Below are 20,922 nucleotides of genomic sequence, written 5' to 3' on the forward strand. Positions count from 1 at the left end.
CTTGAGAAGGTAGGGAGGACTAAGACCAGCAGGTGTGATCCAGCAGGTGTGGTCAGGCCGGGATTCCACACCGTTGTTTGCAAAGTTTGATTTCCAACTAGCAGCATCCTCAACACCTGGCAACTTGGTAGAAAAGCCTAATTTAGGCCCCATCCAGATGAACGGAATCTGAGGGTGGTCCTAGACGTCTGTGTGGTTTAACAAGCGCTCCAGGTGACTGATGACCAAGCTTGAAAAGCATGGCGCCCACGTGCTCGGGATGGGATCTGACGTGTCTGGGGATGGGCACTGGAGGGCGCCGAGCTTTGATGGGCCGACGCGCTCGGGATAGCTGGGCTGTTCCCTCAGCTGCAGGAAAAGAGGTAAGCCACAGCCTTCTCGCTTCTGTAGAGTGGCGGTCCTGAAGCGCTCATGTAGGAGCCAGTAGCTCCCCAGGCTGTACCCCTACATCCACCCGAGCTCCCACAGGACGCAGAAAGCAATCCAACGCGGACAGCAGGGGTGGGAAGAGAAGAAATGACCAGGGTCCCAGGGCTCCACAGCCCCCAACTCTGCAGCTACTGTTCCATCGGTCCCGCAGCCTAGCCCAGACCATGGCTGGGATTGCCAGAGGGCCCGCCACATCTCTCACATCCGGGTTCTCCCAAGCCAATGGGAACTGAAACGCTGAGCCAATCAGCGCTCTGCGTTCCTTCCGGCGTCCTGCGTGCTGCCATGGTTACGAGATGGACGAATCCAAACGACTCTGTCGCTGAGTCCCGCCTCCTCCCACCAGCTCCCACCCCCTTTTTTGGGCTGGTGAGCTCCTCCTAAGCCAGGATGCGACACCGTTAGGTTTGAGAGAGGCGCCCTCGCGGCCTCTCACATCCGGGTCCCCGCCAATAGAAACAAACTGGCCAGTCAGTTCTCCGCGTACCTTCCGGCGTTCTGCGTGCTACCCTGGAGACGGGAAGGTTGAGTCCAAACGCGGAGGGGTGTTCGATGCGCAAGGTCGGGCTGCTTCAGCGCGCCGCGTGGTCCTTGATCCGCTTCCCTCCCCCCGCTTTTGTGGGACCGTGAACGCGTCCCGAGGCGGAGGCCGCGCCGCGCGCACTCGCTGGAGCGATCGAGTGGACCCGTAAGGCTCCGCCTGAGCAGTCGCGCAGGTGCGTGGCGCTGGCGGCTTCCGTGGCCCCGAGCGTGGGTTCGTGTCTCCCCGAGCGTGTGCCCTGCGTGCGGGAGCGGTGAGGGGCGTTCGTGGTCCTCGGATCCGGAGATGCTCGCTTGGACGACGCCTCTCAAGTCCGGAGCGGCTCGTGGGCTCCCAGCCGGCCTCGCTGGCCGATGTCCGGGGGGAACACAGCGAGGCGGTGGAAGCCGCCCGGTTCCCTGGCCCGGACCCTCCTGGGGGCCCGCGGGGGCGGGCAATCCCGTCGCGCCCCCGCACCTGGAGTTAACTCAGTGGTCAAGTGCTACCAGGAGGAGGAGGACCTGATGGGTGCCCCCAGCGGCTCGCGGGGTTGGGGGAGCGTTGGAGTCACCCGGCGGGTCGGTGTGGACGCCCACTGCTCAGAACCTCCGCGTCTGTGCCTCCGGGCCGGGGTCTGAGAACTTGGCTTCCCGCGAAACCCCACCTGTGGAGTCCCACCTGGCTGGCTTGTTGGAGGCGGGGCCTGCCGCCCGCGTCTTAAACGCGCGCGTGTGCGGCTCGCTCTGGCTCCACGGGCACGTCCTGGCTGCCTTGGTGGGTTAGCAGAGACCCAGCCCCGAGCTGGGGGTCCTGGGAGGGCGCGTGCAGGTGAGGGGAGTGCTGACCACCGCGGAGGTAGGGACGGGGTTGGGGGGCTCCCAGGGCGGCCTCCCTGGCGCTGCAGAGGGCACTTTGGGCATCTCGTGGTGATTAACCTGCACGCGTGTCTTGTGGGATTGTCTGTAGCTGTTTGACTTTGTGGTTAAGAAGACACAAAAATTTTTTTTTTATCTTTTAAAGATTTACTTATTTATTTGAAAAGCAGAGTTACAGAGAGCCAGAAAGAGAGAGGTCTTCGATCTGCTGGTTCACTCCCCAGATGGCCACAATGGCCAGAGCCGGGTCGATCCAAAGCCAGGAGCCAGGAGCTTCTTCCGGGTCTGCCACGCTGGTGCAGGGGCCCAAGGATCTTGGGCCATCTTCTGCTTTCCTAGGTCGTAGCAGTGAGCTGGATCAGAAGAGGAACAGCCAGGACTCGAACCGTTGTCCATATGGGATGCTGGCACTGCAGGCGGCTTTACCCGCTACACCACAGCGCTGACCCCAGAAATTTCTTTTTTAAAAAGATTGATTTATTTTAAAGAGGGAGAGACCTAGAAAGAGACTTTCCATTCGCTAGTCTGGCTGGGCTAGCTGAAAGCCAGGAGCTTCTTCCAGGTCTGCTATGTGGGTGCAAGGCCCCAGACATTTGGGCCATCCTCTGCTGCTTTCCCTGGCCCGTTAGCAGGGAGCTGGATCGGGAGGGGAGCAGCTGGGATGCTGGCAGGTGGTGGATTAACCTGCTATGCCACAACGCCATTCCTGGGGTTAAGGGTTTTCACAAAAGTTCACTGCCTAAACTCCTAGAACGGACCAGAGCTGGGCCAGGCCAAGTTGGGAATTGGGAAATCAACACAAGGCTCCAGCTTGGGTGTCCGGAACCCAAGTACTTCATCAGCTGCCGCCTCTCAGGATCGGCATGAACAGTAAAGCTGGCGTTGGGAGCAGAGCCTCGACTGAAACACAGGCATTAAGATAATAGGAAGTAGGTGTCTTAGCCATGGTCTGAAAGACCTCTGCAGATTACAGATTCCAAAAATCCCTGTTACAGTGTCTTCAATGGAGGGGTGTCTTGGAGTCAAAAACAGTCAAGTCATGGAATTTGGAATTAGATGATGTAGGAAGTCACGTGATAGAGTCCCTGCGCTGTGGGAGCACACCCCTAGGTCAGGGAAGGGCTCTACAGAAGGGAGCGGCCTCACCTGAGCAGGTGGGTGATTGATGGGTCTTTTGATTTCAGGCTGGCCTGCTGCTCAGGAGCAGCTGCTTAGATTGAGGAAGTGAATTTGGCCCAAGTAAAATCCAGACTTAAGATTTTCCTTCATACTTTTCTTGGGGTCTAAAGCCTAATTTTTTAAAAATTTTTTTTTATTTTTATTTTTTTTGACAGGCAGAGTGGATAGTGAGAGAGAGAGAGAGAGAGAGGTCTTCCTTTTGCCGTTGGTTCACCCTCCAATGGCCGCCGCGGCTGGCGCGCTGCGGCCGGTGCACCACGCTGATCCCATGGCAGGAGCCAGGATCCAGGTGCTTTTCCTGGTCTCCCATGGGGTGCAGGGCCCAAGCACCTGGGCCATCCTCCACTGCACTCCCTGGCCACAGCAGAGAGCTGGCCTGGAAGAGGGCCAACCGGGACAGAATCCGGCGCCCCGACCGGGACTAGAACCCAGTGTGCCGGTGCCGCTAGGCGGAGGATTAGCCTAGTGAGCCGCGGCGCTGGCCTAAAGCCTAATTTAAAGAAATCAGTTGTAGGGAGAAGAGGATAGTGAGAGAAACTGAAATTTCATGAAAAGAAATAATTATTTCTTTAGTAACTTTGCATTTGAACTTGTAATTCTCCCACATCTTTTCTACTTAAAATTTTAAGATTTCTGTGCCAGCAGTCAACTTGCTAAATAACTACATGTACTGCCCTGTAACTTTACCTGAAAGGCAGAGGAGTGTGGATCTTCCATTTGCTCATTGACTCCCCAGATGCTGGGCCAGGAGCCTGGAGTCCCCTCCATGTCTTTTAAGCACCTGACCCATGGGTGCCTTCCCAGGAGCACCAGTAGGGAGCCTGCAGGACCCTGGCATGGGATGCCAGCGTTTCAAGCAGTAGCCTGATGCACTGTGCCGTGGCATTGGCTCCTACTCTTGAATCATTCATGTACATATTTTTCTACTTGGCAGTAACTTTTAATTTCATTAGAAGATGGGTCCTAGAATTAGCTTTACTGCTAGTTGGGTAAATCATTGGCTCCTTGAGCCAGGACGTGCACATGGGCACGTCTGGCTCTGGGCTTGGAAATTTTTGAAAAAATTCAAAAGAATAATACCTTGTGATATGAATATTCTATGAAAGTTTAACTTGAGTTGTCTATAAAGTTTTTTTTTTTTTTTTAGTTTTGAGAGTCAAAGGTCTTCGATCTGCTGGTACATTCCCCAGAAGGCCGCAACGGCTGCAGCTGAGCCAGCTGATCAGTAGCCTGGAGCCTCTTCCTGGTCTCCAGTGAGGTGCAGGGACCCAAGAAATTAAGCCGTCTTTTGCTGCTTTACCAGGCCATAAGCAGGGAGCTGAATTGGAAGAGGAGCAGCCAAAACACGAACCAGCGCATACGTGGGATGCTGATGCCGTAGGCAGAGACGAGCCTGCTACATCACAGTGCTGGTACCCTAAATAAAGTCCTCGTGGAATGCCGTGCTGGCCTTCCATGGACTGAATTGTTCATGGCTGCTCTGCCTAAATGGCAGAGTTTTGTTGGGACAGAAACCACAGAGCCTGCGTAGGTGAAATACTTGCCATCTGAAGTTATGCAGGCAAACAGCTGCCAGCTTCTGCTCTAGGGAACTGGACAGTTTCCATCTTGTGGTTTGTTGCTCTCCCCCATCATGTACTCTTCAAACTTTTTTCACCTCTCAGTAACCAGTTTTATTAAATCTTCTCAAATCTTAAAAATTTGAACAACAGTAAAATACATAAATTTACCCTGTAAACTTTTTTTAATTTTTTTTAAAGTTTACTTATTTTGAAAGAAGGGGAGATAGAGATCTTCCATTTGCTGGTTCGCTCCCCAACTTGGCTGCAATAGCCAGGGGTGGGCCAGGCACTAGCCAGGAGCTTTATCCTGGTCTCCCACGTGGGTAATCTTCGCTGCTTTTTCCAGATGGATTAGCAGGGAGGTGTGTTGGAAGTGGAATAGCTGGAGCATGAAGCAGCACGCACACGGGATGCTGGTGTCGAAGGCAGCCACTTAACCCACTTTGCCACAACGCTGGCTGCACCGTCTTAACCATTTTAAAGTGTACATTTGAGTAGTGACAAGTACTCAACAACCATGTTGAGTCATGTTAACCAGTGTCCAGAACTCCTTTCTTCTTGTAAAACAGGATTCTTAATAAAAACAGACAAGCTCTACCTTCCCTCGGCCCCTGGCTTATTTCACTCTGTATCTTGTCCTCAAGGTTTGTCCCCTTTGTAGGCTGTGCCAGAGTTTCATTCCTGTAGAAAGCAGAATAATATTACATGGTGAGTGTGTGTTTGTATCAGGTTTGCTTTCTCCATCTGTCCATGGATACTTGAATTGCTCCCCCCTTCAGGCTGTTGGGAGTAATGCCACGAGTATGGCTGTACAAAGATTTTTTGAGAATGTGCTTTGAATTTTGGGTATATACCCGGAAATGGAATCGGTGGATCCTGTGGTCATTATCTTTTCAATTTCTTGTCTTCCATAACTGAAGTACCATTTTACATTCTCAGCAACAACACACGAGCTGTTTTTTTTTTTTTTAAATGGTAGCCACCCTAATGAGTGCGAGGTTATGATGTCATGGTTTTGATCTGCTTTCTCTGAAAGACTAGTGATGTTGCGCGCCTTTCAGTGTACTTGTTGACAATGGGTTTATCTTTGGAAAAGTGTGTATCCAAGTCCTTCGCCCTTTAAATTCATAAAACAAATGCACACACTCACACACTGGGAGTACACACACATAGTATCATCTACTGGTGCACTCCTCGAGTGCCTTCAACAACCTGGACTGCACCAGCGCAAAGCGAGGAGCAGGGAGTTCAATCCAGGTCTCCCATTTGGGCTGCAAAAAGTTACTTCAGCTGTTGCCAGTGCTTCCCAGGGTCTGGATTAGCATGGAGTACTAATGATGAGTACTCTGATGTGGGATGTGGGCCTCCTAATTGATTTTGAAATAAGCCTTTAAAAAAAGAGGGAGAGACAGATCTTCCATCTACTGGCTAACTCCCCAGATGGCCACAATGGCCAGGCTGAAGCCAGGAGCTTCATTCACATGTGTGTTACATGGGTGCAGAGGCCCAAACACTTGGGTCATCTTCAGCTGCTTTCCCAGGCAAATTACCAGGAAGCTGGATTGAAGTGGAGCAGCCGGGACTCGAATCTGTGATCATATGGAATGTTGGCACTGCAGGTAGCAGCTCTACCTGCTATGCCACAGTGCCAGCCTCGAGGTGTTATTTTTATGTTCTAGTTATTCATCTCTTAGCAAATTTGATTTGTGTTTCCTCCTATCCTATAGCATCTTTATTCTGTTGATAGTGCCCTTTGCGTAGGAATTTTTAATTTTGATGTAGTTCAGTTTATTTTTGTTGCCTTTGATTTTGGTGTCAAGTGCAATGTCTTTTGTAGACAAGTTGAGTTAGAATTCACAGATGATAAAACTCCTTTAAAATGTGAAGTTCAGAGGGTTTTAGTGTATGGACAGAGCTGTACAATCCTAACCCCTAGTGAACTACAAAAAATATATACCATTAACTTACAGCTCTTTTGCGGATTGTGTTGCAAAGGGATTTTGTTTTAGGCCTGACTTACTGGATAGAACACAAAAAGCCATTTTTAAAGAGGATATTTTGGGGCTGGTGCTGTAACATAGCGGGTAAAGCTATTGCCTGCAGTGCTGGCATCCCAAATGGGCGCCGATTCAAGTCCTGGCTGTACCACTTGGGATCCTGCTCTCTGCTGTGGCCTGGGAAAGCAGTGGAAGAAGGCCCAAGTCCTTGGGCCCCTGCACCCACGTGGAACACCTGGAAGAAGCTCTGGGCTCCTGGCTACGGATTGGCCCAGCTCCAGCTCTTGTGGTCATTTGGGGAGTGAACCAGTGGATAGAAGACCTCTCACTCTCATGCTCTCTGCTTTGCCTCTTAGTGCTTGGGTAATTTTAGTGAAGTTTCCTTGTAATTTAGTCAAAGTGAAAGTAAAACAGGTAAATAATATATTTTTCCCCTCAGCTTTATTGACAGATAATAATGTATAATTAGATGTACGCTGTGATGTTTTATTATACCTGTATACTGAGTTTCTGGAAAGTTCTCTCTAGCATGTATTGTCCTCCCCAAGAAACAGTTCATACAAGATTGTCTTTCGTTGAGTGAGTACTTTGGTAGTCTGAAGGTGGCCATAGGCAATAGAACTGAATGGGTGTGGCCATGTTCACTGTAGACTTAACTAACAGAAGCAGTCAGCAGGAGCGACTTTTGGCCAAGTTAGTATTTTATTGGCCCCAGACGAGTTCAGAAAGCCCATGGGAAATTGTATTGTAAAAATCACACAGGGATTCCAAAAGTGTCTTTGCATCAAATTGAACTTTGAATTCCATTTTTGGAATGAACTTAAAACTTTGTATCTGAGAGGTACAGAGATGCATCACTGACTTGATTTTCAAATGTCTGTCACACCCAGGGCCGGACCAGGGGAATTCAACCCTAATGTCCCCTGTCACTTAAGCCTTCACTGTCTCCATGGGTCTGCATTGGTGGGAAGTTGGAGTGAGGAGCCAGAGCTGAGACTGGAGCCGAGAGGGGACAAAGATGCCTTAACTGGCAGGCTACACACCTCTTCCTCAGACTTCTTGAAGCACCCTTTTACGTTGTCTCACTGGCTTCTCATATTTCATGAGGTTATAGTGGGGCAATTATTATCCTGTCAATGTAGTTTCCATTATAACATTATCCATTATGATACTCCATTATCAATGTACTTTCCATTGCAACAATCTAAGCAAGATACTGTCATACCTTGGGCAAAATCACAATCATTCTCTAGGTAACTTGGATTTAAAATAGCTATTGTTTTCACTGGTTTTACAAAGGTTTTGTGGATAGGAAGTTGAATATTGGCTTGTGAAATTTTATTTTTCCTTTGGCTTTGCTTATTCTATAAAAAGAATGATGCTGGAATCCAGCACTTGGGGGTGGAATTTTTTTTTAACTTCTAATCAGGCAAATAGCTTAATTGGTCTCATCTCTGCTTACTACTCAGGAGCTGGCAATGCTATTTTATTGTTTGTGAAAAGCCGGCTGACAGATGGAAAACTTCATTCTCTATGAGGAGATTGGCAGAGGAAGCAAGACGGTTGTGTATAAAGGGCGGCGGAAGGGAACCATCAATTTCGTAGCCATTCTCTGTACTGAGAAGTGCAAAAGGCCCGAAATAACCAACTGGGTAAGTCAAGTGCGTTCCCGTCTGTCTGGGGGAGACAGAACTACAGTCAGGTAGGAAAGGCAGCTTTCTGTTTAATTCCACAGTCCTGAATGAACATCCAAGTCATGACCGGCCTCGATTGGATTTTGTTCTTTGCTTTTCTGGCACAAGGGAAACTATTGATAGTTTATTTTTATTATTATTTTTTTTTTTGACAGGCAGAGTGGACAGTGTGAGAGAGAGAGAGAGAGGTCTTCTTTTGCCATTGGTTCACCCTCCAATGGCCGCTGCGGTCGGCGTGCAGCGGCCAGTGCACTGCGCTGATCCGATGGCAGGAGCCAGGAGCCAGGTGCTTCTCCTGGTCTCCCATGGGGTGCAGGGCCCAAGCACTTGGGCCATCCTCCACTGCACTCCCTGGCCACAGCAGAGAGCTGGCCTGGAAGAAGGGCAACCGGGACAGAATCCGGCGCCCCGGCTGGGACTAGAACCCGGTGTGCCGACGCCGCTAGGCGGAGGATTAGCCTAGTGAGCCGCGGCGCCGGCCAGGCCAGATAGTTCATGTTAAAGTGCAGTGCATGGGGTGGACTTCCGGTGCGGTGGTGGAGATGCTGCTTGGGACCCGGGCTGGAGTTGAAGTCCCAGCTCTGATTCAGCTCCAGCTTCCTGTTAGCATGCACCTTGTGGGGCAGCAGGTGAAGACTTGGGTAGCTTCCTCCCTGCCACCCACATGGGAGACCTGGTGTGAGTTCCCGGCTCCTGGCTTTAACTCTTGAGGGCATTTGAGCAGTGAACCAGCAAATGAGCAATTTCCTTTTTTTTTTTTTTCTACCTTTCTAATACATTTAAGAAGTTAAATATATGATGACGAACCTTTTAAAGAAGGGACAGTGAATGAGTGACTTGGCTTTGAAGTAGCTGTGTCAACTTTACAGCCCAGGCTTCCTGGCTCATAGTAACACTTTTTTTTTGAGCTTGTAAAGCAAACATAACATAAAATTTGCTACCATAATGATTTTAATTGTGTGGTCTAATGCTCATAACTACATTCATACTGTTACACAATCATTGCCACCCTCCATCTCCATGAGTCTTAATCTTTGAAATCTAAACTCCATGGCCACTCAGAAATAACCCATTCCCACCTTCCCCCAACCCCGGCAACTACCATTCCGCCGTATGGCTCTAGGATTAGGACTACTCGTGTAACTGATGTCAATGTCTGTGCTTTTGTGACTGGCTAACTTAACATGGTGTCCTCAGAGTTTATCTGTGCTGTAGCATGTCAGAATCTCCTCCCTTTTAAGATTGGGTCGTATGAATATACTGCATTTCCTTCCATGTTTTAACGTTGTGGATAATAACGGCTATGAATCTACACGTACAGATGGCTCCTGCTTTGCTTTCTTTTGGGTTCATTCCCACAAGAGCTGTCGCTGAATCCTATTTGGTAATTCTATTCTTAATATTTTGAGAGAGCATATTTTGTTGAGACAGATCTTCCATCCGCTGGTTCACTTACCAAACGGCTGCAACAGCGGGAGCTGGGCTGATCCGAAGTCAGCAACTTCTTCCCCGTCTCCCACGTGGATGCAGGAGCATAAGCACTTGGCGGATATTCCACTGCTTTCTCAGGCCATAGCAGGGAGCTGGATTGGAAGTGGAGCATCTGGGATTGGAACCTGCGCCAGGTGGCGGCTTTACCTGCTACGCCACAGCATCGGTCCCTCTTCCTTTCTGTTTTAAGAGATTCATGTACTATTTAATGACATTGATCTCACAGTGGAAAAATCAATAAATTTCTGATGAGATAAAGTATACTGAGGAACATGTGTAACATGACTTTATAATCAAATTTGTTCTTGATTTCACTGCAGAATTCACTGGCCCTGAAGAAACTTAACACAGAAATAGTTGCGAAGACCAAGAATAAGGAATATAAAGAAATTCCTAAACATAGTTGTCAAATGATTTTCAAATACTAAATTCAGTATTCAAGTGGTAAACCCATTCATTTAATGATGGGTCCATTTCACACTGAATTTGAGCCACAGCACGTGGTCCTCCTCTACAGTGAGGACCACCAAAAATTTTGCTTTGACATGTATCTCATGTTACACTATACACTGCAAAATTTTCAGTTCAGTAGACTCACTGAGATGATACATAAACAATATACAGGAATGTTATTCATGAAATATCAACTTTCTAGTTCAAGTTTTTGCTTAGTAATTGTGCTGTGATTGCTTTAGATGGTCTAAAGTAGCTAGAACTTTGGGCACAAACATTCTTCCATCATAGTATTCACAACGTGTAATGGAATTATTAATAACCCACCTAAACGTGGAAGAAAGGTGTCAAACAGGAACAATAGTGGAATGGGAAAGCAAAACACCTGTGTGTTTTCATTAACAAGGCCTGAAACATGGAATTTCAGCAACTGCATTTCTTTGAGTACCTACAAATCCTGACAGAGGCCTGAGATGAGTGTTCTTAGAATAAGACTGTTTTGACTCACAGCACACTTCAAAGGTGAAAAACTTTTTTTTTCATAGAGAAAACTTAAAATCATGAAAAATTTTTCGTACAACACAAACTCAGCCTGGTTTTGTCTGGGAGGGGCTGTTGGCTTGGTTTAATTGTCAAACATCGATTTGCCTCAATAGTTCAGGGAAGGTGGAGGCGGGCCTAGCGGAAGTCCCTAGTACAACAGTACATTTTGATTTGAGTGTAGTTGTTGCTTATTACGTGACCAGATTACAAAAATACCGTAGCAGACACCATGGTTCATCCTTCTGATAAGCCTGTTGATTGGGTCTTGGCTGTCGCCTGCATCTCCACCCTCTGCAAAATGGGTGATGTTTTCCTTCTTTCCACCTTGTGGAGAAGATAAACCGGAAGTGTATTCCAGCAGTGTGCATCTCGTGAATCAGATCCTGCATGCGTGTACCAAGAGAACGGGCAGTCAGTGTTACTGGTCAAGGGATTTTGCCATAGCCACACTTGTCAATGAGTTCACTTACTGACTTCAGATTCGGGTATCCCCGTGCGGTACGTGGTTCCACAGTCCTCAGCATGTGAATCGAAGCCTTGCTGAGCTTAACAAAGCAGAACCAATGAAGGCAAAGAAGGTACAACACACTTTGGACCTTGTGGCTTGCACTGTTGATAGGTCTGATTGGGGTGACAAACCCCAATTTGGATTCTGCAGTTGTAAAGAAGTTGCCAGCTTTCCTTGACATCCGGATTTCAGTTCTGTACATCTGCCTGTATTCCTTGTGATAGTGCTTAGCTTTTGCATAGATGGCTTCTTCTTGCCTTTTGAAGCGTCTTGGGTAAACTTCTTTCTCGGGTGTTTGATCTTCAGCTGAGTAAAAGTCCTTTGCTTTTTCTTAAGGGTTTCTGGCATAGCAGGAACCTTTTTTTTTTTTTTTTTAATACCTCCCATGGTTCTATTCGGAAGAGAGGAATTTAGCAAATAAACTTATTTTTAGGGGCCAGCACTATGGCGCAGCATGTTAATGCCCTGGCCTGAAGGGCAGGCATCCCATATGGCCCATATGGTCGCCGGTTCGGGACCCGGCTGCTCCACTTCCGATCCAGCTCTCTGCTATAGCCTTGGAAAGCAGTAGAAGATGGGACTTGGGCCCCTGCACCTGCATGGGAGACCTGGAAGAAGCTAGCTACTGGCTTCCAATCAGCACAGCTCCGGGCATTGCAGCCAACTGGGAAGTGAACCAATGGAAGGAAGACCTCTCTATCGGTCTCTCCCTCTCACTGTCTGTGACTCTACCTCTCAAATAAATAAAATCTTTAAAAATCTAGGTAAGAGTCAGGAGCTAGAGCTGAGAAGCAAAACCAGGATGTGGGATGTGAGCACCTCAGTTACTTGGCCACCCACACAGCTCCAGACCATTTTCTACACTGTACATTTGAACATTTCCACCAACAGTGCACAAAGGTACAGAAATCATCACCAGTGTTTGATGATAGTAGCTCTCCCAGTGGATGTCAAATATCTTTTTTTTTTTTTTTTTTTTTTTTTTTTTTTTTTTTAACAGGCAGAGTTAGAGAAAGGTCTTCCTTCTGTTGGTTCACCCCACAAAATGGCCGCTACGGCTGGTGCGCTGCGCCAATCTGAAGCCAGAAGCCAGGTGCTTCCTCCTGGTCTCCCATGTGGGTGCAGGGCCCAAGCACTTGGGCCATCCTCCACTGCCCTCCCGGGCCACAGCAGAGAGCTGGCCTGGAAGAGGAGCAACCGGGACAGAATCCGGGGCTCCGACCAGGACTACAACCTGGTGTGCCAGCGATGCAGGTGGAGGATTAGCCTAGTGAGCCGTGGTGCTGGCCTGATATCTTTTTGTTTTGATTTGTATTTCCCTAATGACTGGTGATGGTGTCTTCTCATTTCCTATTGACAATTTGTGCAGCTTTTTGCAGAAATATATATTCAGTCCTGTGCCTATTTTTTTTTAAGATTTTATTTAAAAGTCACAGAAGCAGAGAGGGAGAGGTCTTCCATCTGCTGGTTCACTCCCCAGATGGCCGCAGTGGTCGGAGCTGTGCCAACCTGCAAGCCAGGAGCTGCTGCTCGTCTCCCACATGGACTTGGGCCATCCTCTGCTGTTCTCCTAGGCCATACAGAGAGCTGGTTCAGAAGTGGAGCAGCCAGGACTCAAACCACTCCCTGTATGGGATGCTGGCACTGCAGATGGTAGCCCCGTGCCTGTTTTCTGATCTGATTGTTTTCTCACTGAGTCTTACGAGTTGCTGTATTCTACATAGCTGAAGTCTTAGCAGATACTTCATTTTCAGATGTTCTGCTATTCTGTAGCTTGCTTTCATTATATTGATAGTTGGGTTTGCTATATAAAATTTTATTTGTTAGAAATTCCAGTTCATCTCCTTTTTTTTTTATTTGTCCACACTTTTGTCACACCCCAAAATAGTTAGCAAATCCAGCAATGAAAGATTTTTTTTTTAAAGATTTATTTATTTGATAGGCAGAAGTAGGCAGAGAGGGAGAGAGAGGTCTTCCATCCGCTGGTGCAACCCCCAGAAAGTTAAAATGGCCGGAGTTGAGCCGATCAAAAGCCAGGAGGCAGGAGCTTCCCCTGGGCCCCCCACACAGGTGCAGGAGCCTAAGGGCTTGGCCCATTCTCCACTGCATTCCCAGAGAGCTGGATTGGAAGCTGAGCAGCCAGGACTCAAATCGGCGTCCGTGGCGGCCTCACCTGCTAAGCCACAGTGCTGGTCCCTGTCATGTGTTTCCTGAGTTACATAGTTTTGACTTTTCTTCAGTGTGTGTATTTACATCTTTGATCAATTTTAAGTTAATTTTTACGAAGTGTTTTAGACAAGCATACAGCTTCATTTTTTTTTTTTTGGTATGTGGATATTCAGTTTTCATAGCACCATTTATTAAAAAAAAAAACTGTCTATAGTGATGCTTGTAGGTTTGTGGGAAATTTTATAGCAAAATGTGAGTCTTCCTGCTTGCTGCTCTTTTTTGAGGTTGTTTTTGGTGACTTGGTGTACTGTGCAAGGCCATATCAGTTTTTGAATGAATTTTGGTGGGATTGTGTTGCCTGTGTAGGTTGCTTTGGATAGTATTGACATCTTAACAATTTTACATCTTCCAATCCATGAGCATGGGGTGTTTCTATCTATTTATGTTGTTTTAAAATTCCTTTCAACATTGTTTTGCGATTTTTCATCTTAAGGTTCTTTCACATCTTTGAGATTAATTCCTGTGTGTTTCAGTCTTTTTGATGCTCTTAAAAATGGAGCTGTTTACTTAATTTTGTTTTTGTCTTGTTTGTGTAGCTAATTTTGAGTGTTGACTTGGAATCTTGTTTTGCCTTATTCACTGTGTGTATGTAATCTTTAGGGTTTTCTACATAAAAGATCAGTCCATATCCTGATTGATTTATTTCTTCATTGCCCTTTAGGAAGAAAAATAGAATTGTGTTTCTTGACTCATTGTTCTGGTTAGGACTTCTAGGACTATGCTATAGACCAGTGGTGAAAGTGTGTATTCTTGCTTTATTCCTGCTCTTAAAGGAAGAGCTTACAGTCTTTCACCATTGAATATGCTGTTTGGTTTGGGTTTTTCATATATGCCTTTTATTAAGTTGAAAGTTTGCTTTGATTCCTAGTTTGTAGAGTGTTTTTTTTTTTTTTTTCCCATGAGTTTTGTAACTGATTTTCCTGAATTAGTTTACAGGGTCATCTCTTTTTTTTTTTTTTTTTTTTTTTGTTCATTCCGTTAATGGATACATTACATTGACTTTTTTTTTTTTGTACATGAAACCATCCATGTATTTCAAGAATACATCCAGTTGGTCGTGTTGGATAATCTTTTTAATACGCTGTTGAGCTCAGTTTGCTAGTACTGTGTCTTTGGACATACTTAGCTTTCAATAAAATAATACAGTAGAACACTTAGCAGGAGACCTGATAGCTGGTAAGCACTTTTTTTTTTTTTTTAATAAGATTTATTTTGAAAGAGATGTGGGGGAGAAAGAAGGAAAAGGGAATGATTTTCGATTGTTGGTTCACTCCCTAGATGGCAGCAACAGCAGGAGCTTCATCTGGGTCTCCCATGTGGGTGGCAGGAACCCAAACACTTGTGCCATCTTGTGCTTTTCCTTGGCCTTTAGCAGAGAGCTGGATTGGAAGTGCAGCAGCTGGGACATGAACTGGTGCCCATAGAGGATAATGGTGTTTTCAGGCAGGGGTTTTACCCTTTACACCACAACACCAGCCCCCAGTCCTCTATATCTTGGTGGTTCTTATTAGGTCATAGTCATTAATGGAACAAGAAATTCAGAGAGAATAGAGAGGGAAATGATCAGAACTGCACAAGATTTAGGAGGCGAGAGGTAACTTCATATATAGGAGGGAAGGATTGAGAGCAGACAGAAAATGATAGTGTCTGTGGCTAAGGAAAGGCCACTCATATCTGTGGTTCCTGAGGGAAAGAACCCAGCAAAGCCTCTGCTTCCTCGAAGATTCACGTGTTCACTTTGAACTCCAAGGCTGTGATGGAGGGTGAAGTGATAGGTCAGAGGCAGATCCTGTCCTTGCAAGAGAATGGTATAGCAAGATTAGGGGTCAAGGTCCTTATCTTGATGCTTGTCCAAATCCCTGCCTTCCAGGTCTCTTAGACCTTGGACACTCTGAGGTCCCAGACCTAGAAGAAGCATTTCAAGTTCATATCTGACTACTCTGAGTATTGTTAGGTTTCAGCCACTGGGTGGGTAGTTTCACTCTCCTCAATTACCTTTGTCCTTATCATCCTGATTCAGCTCAGGTCAGATATGTTAAATGAAGCACCCATCTTCTGTGAGGAGCCAGCAGAGCTAGACGAAGAGACAGTTAGATGAGGAGAAGTTTGCCTGCCCTGCCTCCCTTCTCCTCGGTTCTATCTAGCATGCATAGTCATGCCCCTTGCTGGCTGCTCTTGGCTGCTACTGTGAAACCCTTCGTCTTTTTTTTTTTTTTTTTTGAAAACTTTTATTTAATAAATATAAATTTCGAAAGTACAGCTTTTGGATTATAGCAGTTCTTCCCCCCCCCCCCCCCAACCACCCTCCCACCCACAAACCATCCCATCTCCTACTCCCTCTCCTATCCCGTTATTCATTAAGATTCATTTTTAATTATCTTTACATACAGAAGATCAACTTAGTATATACTAAGTAAAGATTTCAACAGTTTACACCCACACAGACACACAAAGTATAAAGTACTGTTTGAAGGCTATGTGAAATCCTTCTTGTACTTTACCTTGCTCTAGATACTCTCAGAACCGCATTTTTGGGCGTCATAATGGACTTGTGCTTTGTCCATTCATTTCGGGACTCTGCTGGGTCATGTACTTAGAAAATTTATTTTTATTGGTGTATCATCACTTTCTCCAGTCACACTTGGGTGGAGTCCATCAAAAATTTAGGAGGGTGACTGCTACAGGATTTTCAGAGAATACAGTAGGGCTGTTGAGAGAGAAATCTTGAGTCAGGAAGCTTTGTGATATTTGGACTTTTTTTAGGTCTATCATGGTCTGGAACAAATGCCACCCTCCTGTAGACAACTTAGTATGTCATTATAAACATTAAAAATAAAGAGAAGGAAGAGTGCGAGTAAAAGGGAGGGAGGGGAAGGATAGGGTAGGAAGTAGCATTATGCCTTAAAAATTGTATATATGAAATACATGAAGTTTCTTTGCTTTATATAAAGAGAACTTAGCCCTGATTAGGTCCTTTGAGCCTAACCACGAGAATGCAACATGTGCCAAATGCCGTAAATACCACATGACAGAATCCCGGTGAGACTAGGTGAGACTATCGCCGTGTTAGTGACCTGATGCCTTTCCTAATGGAACAAGCGCTATGGAGGAACTCGCACACCCTGAGGAGTGAGTTTGTAGTGAAGGACTTCTGAGGGGTCTTGGCGTCCTACGCATACCGGAGTAGGATCTTGGAGCTGCAGCTTCACTGGTTGAACTTGGTAAAGATGTTGAACAACTTTAAGCCTCAGTTTCTTTGTCTTAAGATTTGAGAGGTAGAGCTACACAGAGAGGCAGAGGCAGAGAAAGGTCCTCGATCCATTGGTTCACTCTGCCCATGGGCACAACGGCTGGAGCTGTGCCGATCAGGAGCCAGGAGCTTCTTCGTCGTCTCCCACATGGGCGCAGGGGCACAAGCACTAGGGCCACCTTCTGCTTTTCCCAGATGTAGCAGGGACCTGGATAGGAGAGGAGCAGCCAGGACCTCAACCAGTACCCATATGGGATGCTGGCACTGCAGGCGGAGACTTAGTCTACTGTACCACAGCACCAGCCCCAAGACTCAGTTTCCGTGGGAACACGTGGTTTACCAAGGAAAATAGTGGTACCCACCTTAGGGTCTGAGGATGTAGTATGGTGCTCGGTACTGAGGATCTGTGACTCAAGCACTTCCAATCCTGTGTTACTCATGATCAGTACCCTGTCTTCCCTGAGTCTTCCAACGACTCGCTCTAATTGCCCCTCTTCAGTAAGGTCCCCCGAAGCCCCTAACGTGTCTCTGCCTAGTCTTTGCTTTGCACCTGGCTCCTGGGCTCATGTGTGAACACTGACCCCCTTCTGTACCTGTTGATTCATAGCTGGGACCTGTGGCTGCTGAGGCCCCTGCTCGGCCACCCTGGCCTGCTCTTTGGGACCTCTGATCGGCCACGGCTGGGTCTGGGAACCTCTGACCTCACAACAGCTGAGAGGTTAAAAGGAGCACTGGTGCATCTGGCTAATGTCCATCACTCCGGCTTGTGTTTCTGCTTCCATGATAGCATTTAGCACATTTCATTGGGTTTCTCTTTCAGTGCTTGGCGAGGTCACTGAGCTTTGAGCTTAGCTGTTTCACTCACTCGTTACTTCAACATGTATTCTTCCAGGGTCCCCAAGTCCTGGGGTTCAGCAGGAAGAAGACAAAATCCCTGTCCTTAACTAGCTTCCATTTTAGTTCAGAGAGGTCAACACTAAAGAAAAAGGTTATTAGTGTTAATTGCTGGGAAGAAAAATAAAGCAGGAGATGGACGTAAGGCTGGTGATGGCCATTGTATAGTAGGGGGTGGGGAGAGTCAGAAGATGGGGAAGGTGGGGCCGGCGCTGCGGCGTAGTGGCTGAAGCTACTGCCTGCAGAGCTGGTATCCCATGTGGGCACTGGTTCAAGTCCCTACTGCTCCACTTCCTATGCAGCTCCCTGCTAATGTGCCTGGGAGGACAGCAGAGGATGGCCCAAGTCCTTGGGCCCCAACACCCACATGGGAGACTGGGAGGAAGTTCGAGACTCCTGGCTTTGGATTGGCCCAGCTCTGGCTGTTGCCGCCAATTGAGGAGTAGATCAGCAGATGGAAGACCCCTCTCTGCCTCTGCCTCTCTGTAACTCTGCCTTTTAAGTAAATCTTTAAAAAAAAAAATGAAGGTAGAAGGTGGGCGGAGACCTACTTGTGTGGGGGGGGGGGGGGGGGGAGGGAGAGTGTTCCAGGCAGAGGAGATGGCAAGTGCCGCGGCCCTGAGGCTGAAACGAGCTTGGCATGTCGGGGAACAGTCTGGAGTCCAGCGTGGCTGGGGTGTGGTGGCTGAGAGAGGGCGGGGCGTAAAGACAAATCAGGGGCTGAAGGCTTTAATGCCCTGTAGGCTGTGGGAGGGGACTGACCAGCTCGCATTGCTGGGTCTTTAGGAGGCGGGCGACCAGCTCTCGTGGAGGTTCTCTGTGGCAACCGTGAGAACAGATGTGGGGCTCTGAGGGTAGAATCGCGGCACTGTGGGAGGCTAACGTAGAAACTAGGAGATGGTGGTGACTGGGACTAGGGAAGGTACATTGGAGCTGTAGAGAAGTCACGTTCAGAGTATGTTGGTGCATTTGGGGTAAACTGAATTTCTTTCACAAGTTATGTTTTACCCTTTAAATGTTCTCAGGGTCTAGCTTTTCTACACTAAAATGTGCAGCTCTGTAGTGTATGTTTTGATGACTTTTATTAAACATATGCAGTCACATAACAGACATAAAAATTAAGATGTAAAGCAGCCCTTTCCTTCCAGAAGGTGCCTAATGCGCCCCTCCAGATCTTGTCTCCTCCCTCAACACTGTTACTGTGTCTTATCACTGTAGTTTAGTTTTGCGTGTTGAAACTCGGACGGAATCCTGTGGTGTGTACTCACTGGTGGTGCACTTCTTTTCCTTGGATCACACTTTTGAGATTGATCAATGTTATTGCAAGTATTGTAGTTTGTTCCTTTGTTGCAAAATAGAATACCATTTTAACTGAATGTTTTTTTTTTTTTTTTCAAGATTTATTTTATTTGAATGGCAGAGTTAGAGGTGGAGACAGAGAGGTCTTCCATGCACTGGTTCACTCCCCACATGGCCGCAACGGCCAGAGCTGAGCTGATCCGAAGCCAGGAGCTTCTTCTGGGTCTCCCACATGGGTGTGGGGGCCCAAGGATTTAGGCCATCTTTCACTGCTTTCCCAAGCCACAGCAGAGAGCTGGATCGGAAGAGGAGCAGCCGGGACTAGAACATGGCGCCCATGTGGGATGCAGACACTTCAGAGCAGGGCTTTACCCTGCTGTGCCACAGCGCCAGCCCTGACCTTGTGCTATTTGTCTTTCTGTGTGTTGCTTATCTCATTTAACCATGTCTTCGAGTTCCATCCAACTTGCCACAAGTGGAGAGGGTTCTATTTTTTATGGCTGAATGATAAATTCCATCATGCATGTACGCGTTCTATTTCCTGATCCATTCCTCACACCTTGATCAGTTCTGTATCTCGACTGTGAACAGTGGCGTGGAGTGGCGGTGCAGATACCGCTTCCTTACAGTGATTGCATGTCTTCTGGGCTTGTACTGAATAGTGGGATTGCTGCATCATGTGGCGGTTCTGACTCTGATTTTTAAAGGCATCTCTGCAGTGTTTTTTTTTTTTTTTTTGACAGAGTGGACAGTGAGAGAGACAGAGAGAAAGGTCTTCCTTTGCCGTTGGCTCACCCTCCAATGGCCGCCACGGCCGGCGCACCGCGCTGATCCGATGGCAGGAGCCAGGTACTTATCCTGGTCTCCCATGGGGTACAGGGCCCAAGCACTTGGGCCATCCTCCACTGCACTCCCGGGCCACAGCAGAGAGCTGGCCTGGAAGAGGGGCAACCAGGACAGAATCCGGCGCCCCAACCGGGACTAGAACCCGGTGTGCCGGCGCCGCAAGGCGGAGGATTAGCCTAGTGAGCCGTAGCGCCGGCCTCTGGAGTGTTCTTCACAGTGGCTGTACTGACTTCTGTTCCTACGCACAGTGTATAATATCCTTCCCTTTGCCCACAGGCAGCAGCTTTTGTGACATTTTGTCTTTTTAAAAGTCATTTTTCATGGGGTGAGGTGCTAGCTTGTTAGTTTCCCTAATGGCGAATGATAACATTTTTTCATGTATTGGTTGGCCATTTATATTTCTTCTGAGCAATGTCTATTCAGAGCCTTTGCTAATTTTTTAAAAAAAGATCTATTTATTATTTATTTAAGGCAGAGTTACAGAGAGTCAGGGAGGGAGGGAGGCAGGGAGAAAGGGAGGGAGGGAGAAAGGGAGGAACGGAGGGAGGGAGAGGTCTTCCATCCGGTGGTTAACTCCCTGAGTGCCTACCAGAAGCCGGGGATCTGGGTCTGCTGGGTGGGTGGCGAGGACCCAGTCACTTGAGCCACCACTTCTGCCTCTTAGGGTCTGCCCTGGCAAGGATCTGGAGTCAGGAGCTGGAGCTGGGAGTCAAACCCAGGTCTTCAATGTGCCGTCTGCATCTCGGCTGCTAAGTTAAATGTTCCTTCTGTAAAAATGGTGAAAGTAATGTATGTTCATTTAAAGGAAATTGGGACAATTTGGAAAAATGGTTAGACAGCGCCATTGCTGTGTCACTTGGATATAATCTGTTCATGTTTTAGTTTGTTTTCTGCTAGTCTTCTCTCAGAGCTAACTTTTTTTTTTATTCATTTCAAAGGCAGGGAGAGATAGACATACAGCTATATATGAATCAATTTCCCATCTACTGGCTTATTCCCCAGATGCGTGCGACAACTGGGGTTGGCCAGGCCAAAGACAGAAACTAGGAACTGAACCTGAGCCTTCCACATGAATGGAAGTGTACCTGTTGCCGTCCCAGGGTACACATTAGCAGGCATCTGAGATCAGGAGTGGAGTGAGATTAGGATTCCA

At 47.4% G+C, this 20,922-nt stretch overlaps 1 protein-coding gene and 1 pseudogene across 13 annotated transcripts in view; one reads left to right on the plus strand and one right to left on the minus strand.

Moving 5' to 3' along the window:
- The first annotated feature begins 753 nt into the window (after positions 1 to 753).
- Positions 754 to 20,922, plus strand: part of ULK4 (unc-51 like kinase 4) — a 617,184-nt gene continuing 597,015 nt past the window's right edge. For 3 of the 13 annotated variants that reach the window (XR_007921958.2, XM_051852641.2, XM_051852643.2), the window contains exons 1-2: positions 755 to 1,145; positions 8,032 to 8,214. Coding sequence is in view for 10 of the 13 variants with exons in the window: in XM_051852641.2 (XP_051708601.2) it covers positions 8,077 to 8,214 (138 nt within the window). In the remaining 3 variants the exon portion in view is untranslated. The other 10 variants (XM_051852634.2, XM_051852642.2, XM_070050986.1 and 7 more) reach the window with 8 other exon arrangements.
- LOC138844001 (large ribosomal subunit protein uL30 pseudogene) lies at positions 10,892 to 11,638 on the minus strand (annotated as a pseudogene).

Source organism: Oryctolagus cuniculus, chromosome 10, assembly GCF_964237555.1.
Source record: "Oryctolagus cuniculus chromosome 10, mOryCun1.1, whole genome shotgun sequence".
NCBI classification, from domain to species: domain Eukaryota; kingdom Metazoa; phylum Chordata; class Mammalia; order Lagomorpha; family Leporidae; genus Oryctolagus; species Oryctolagus cuniculus.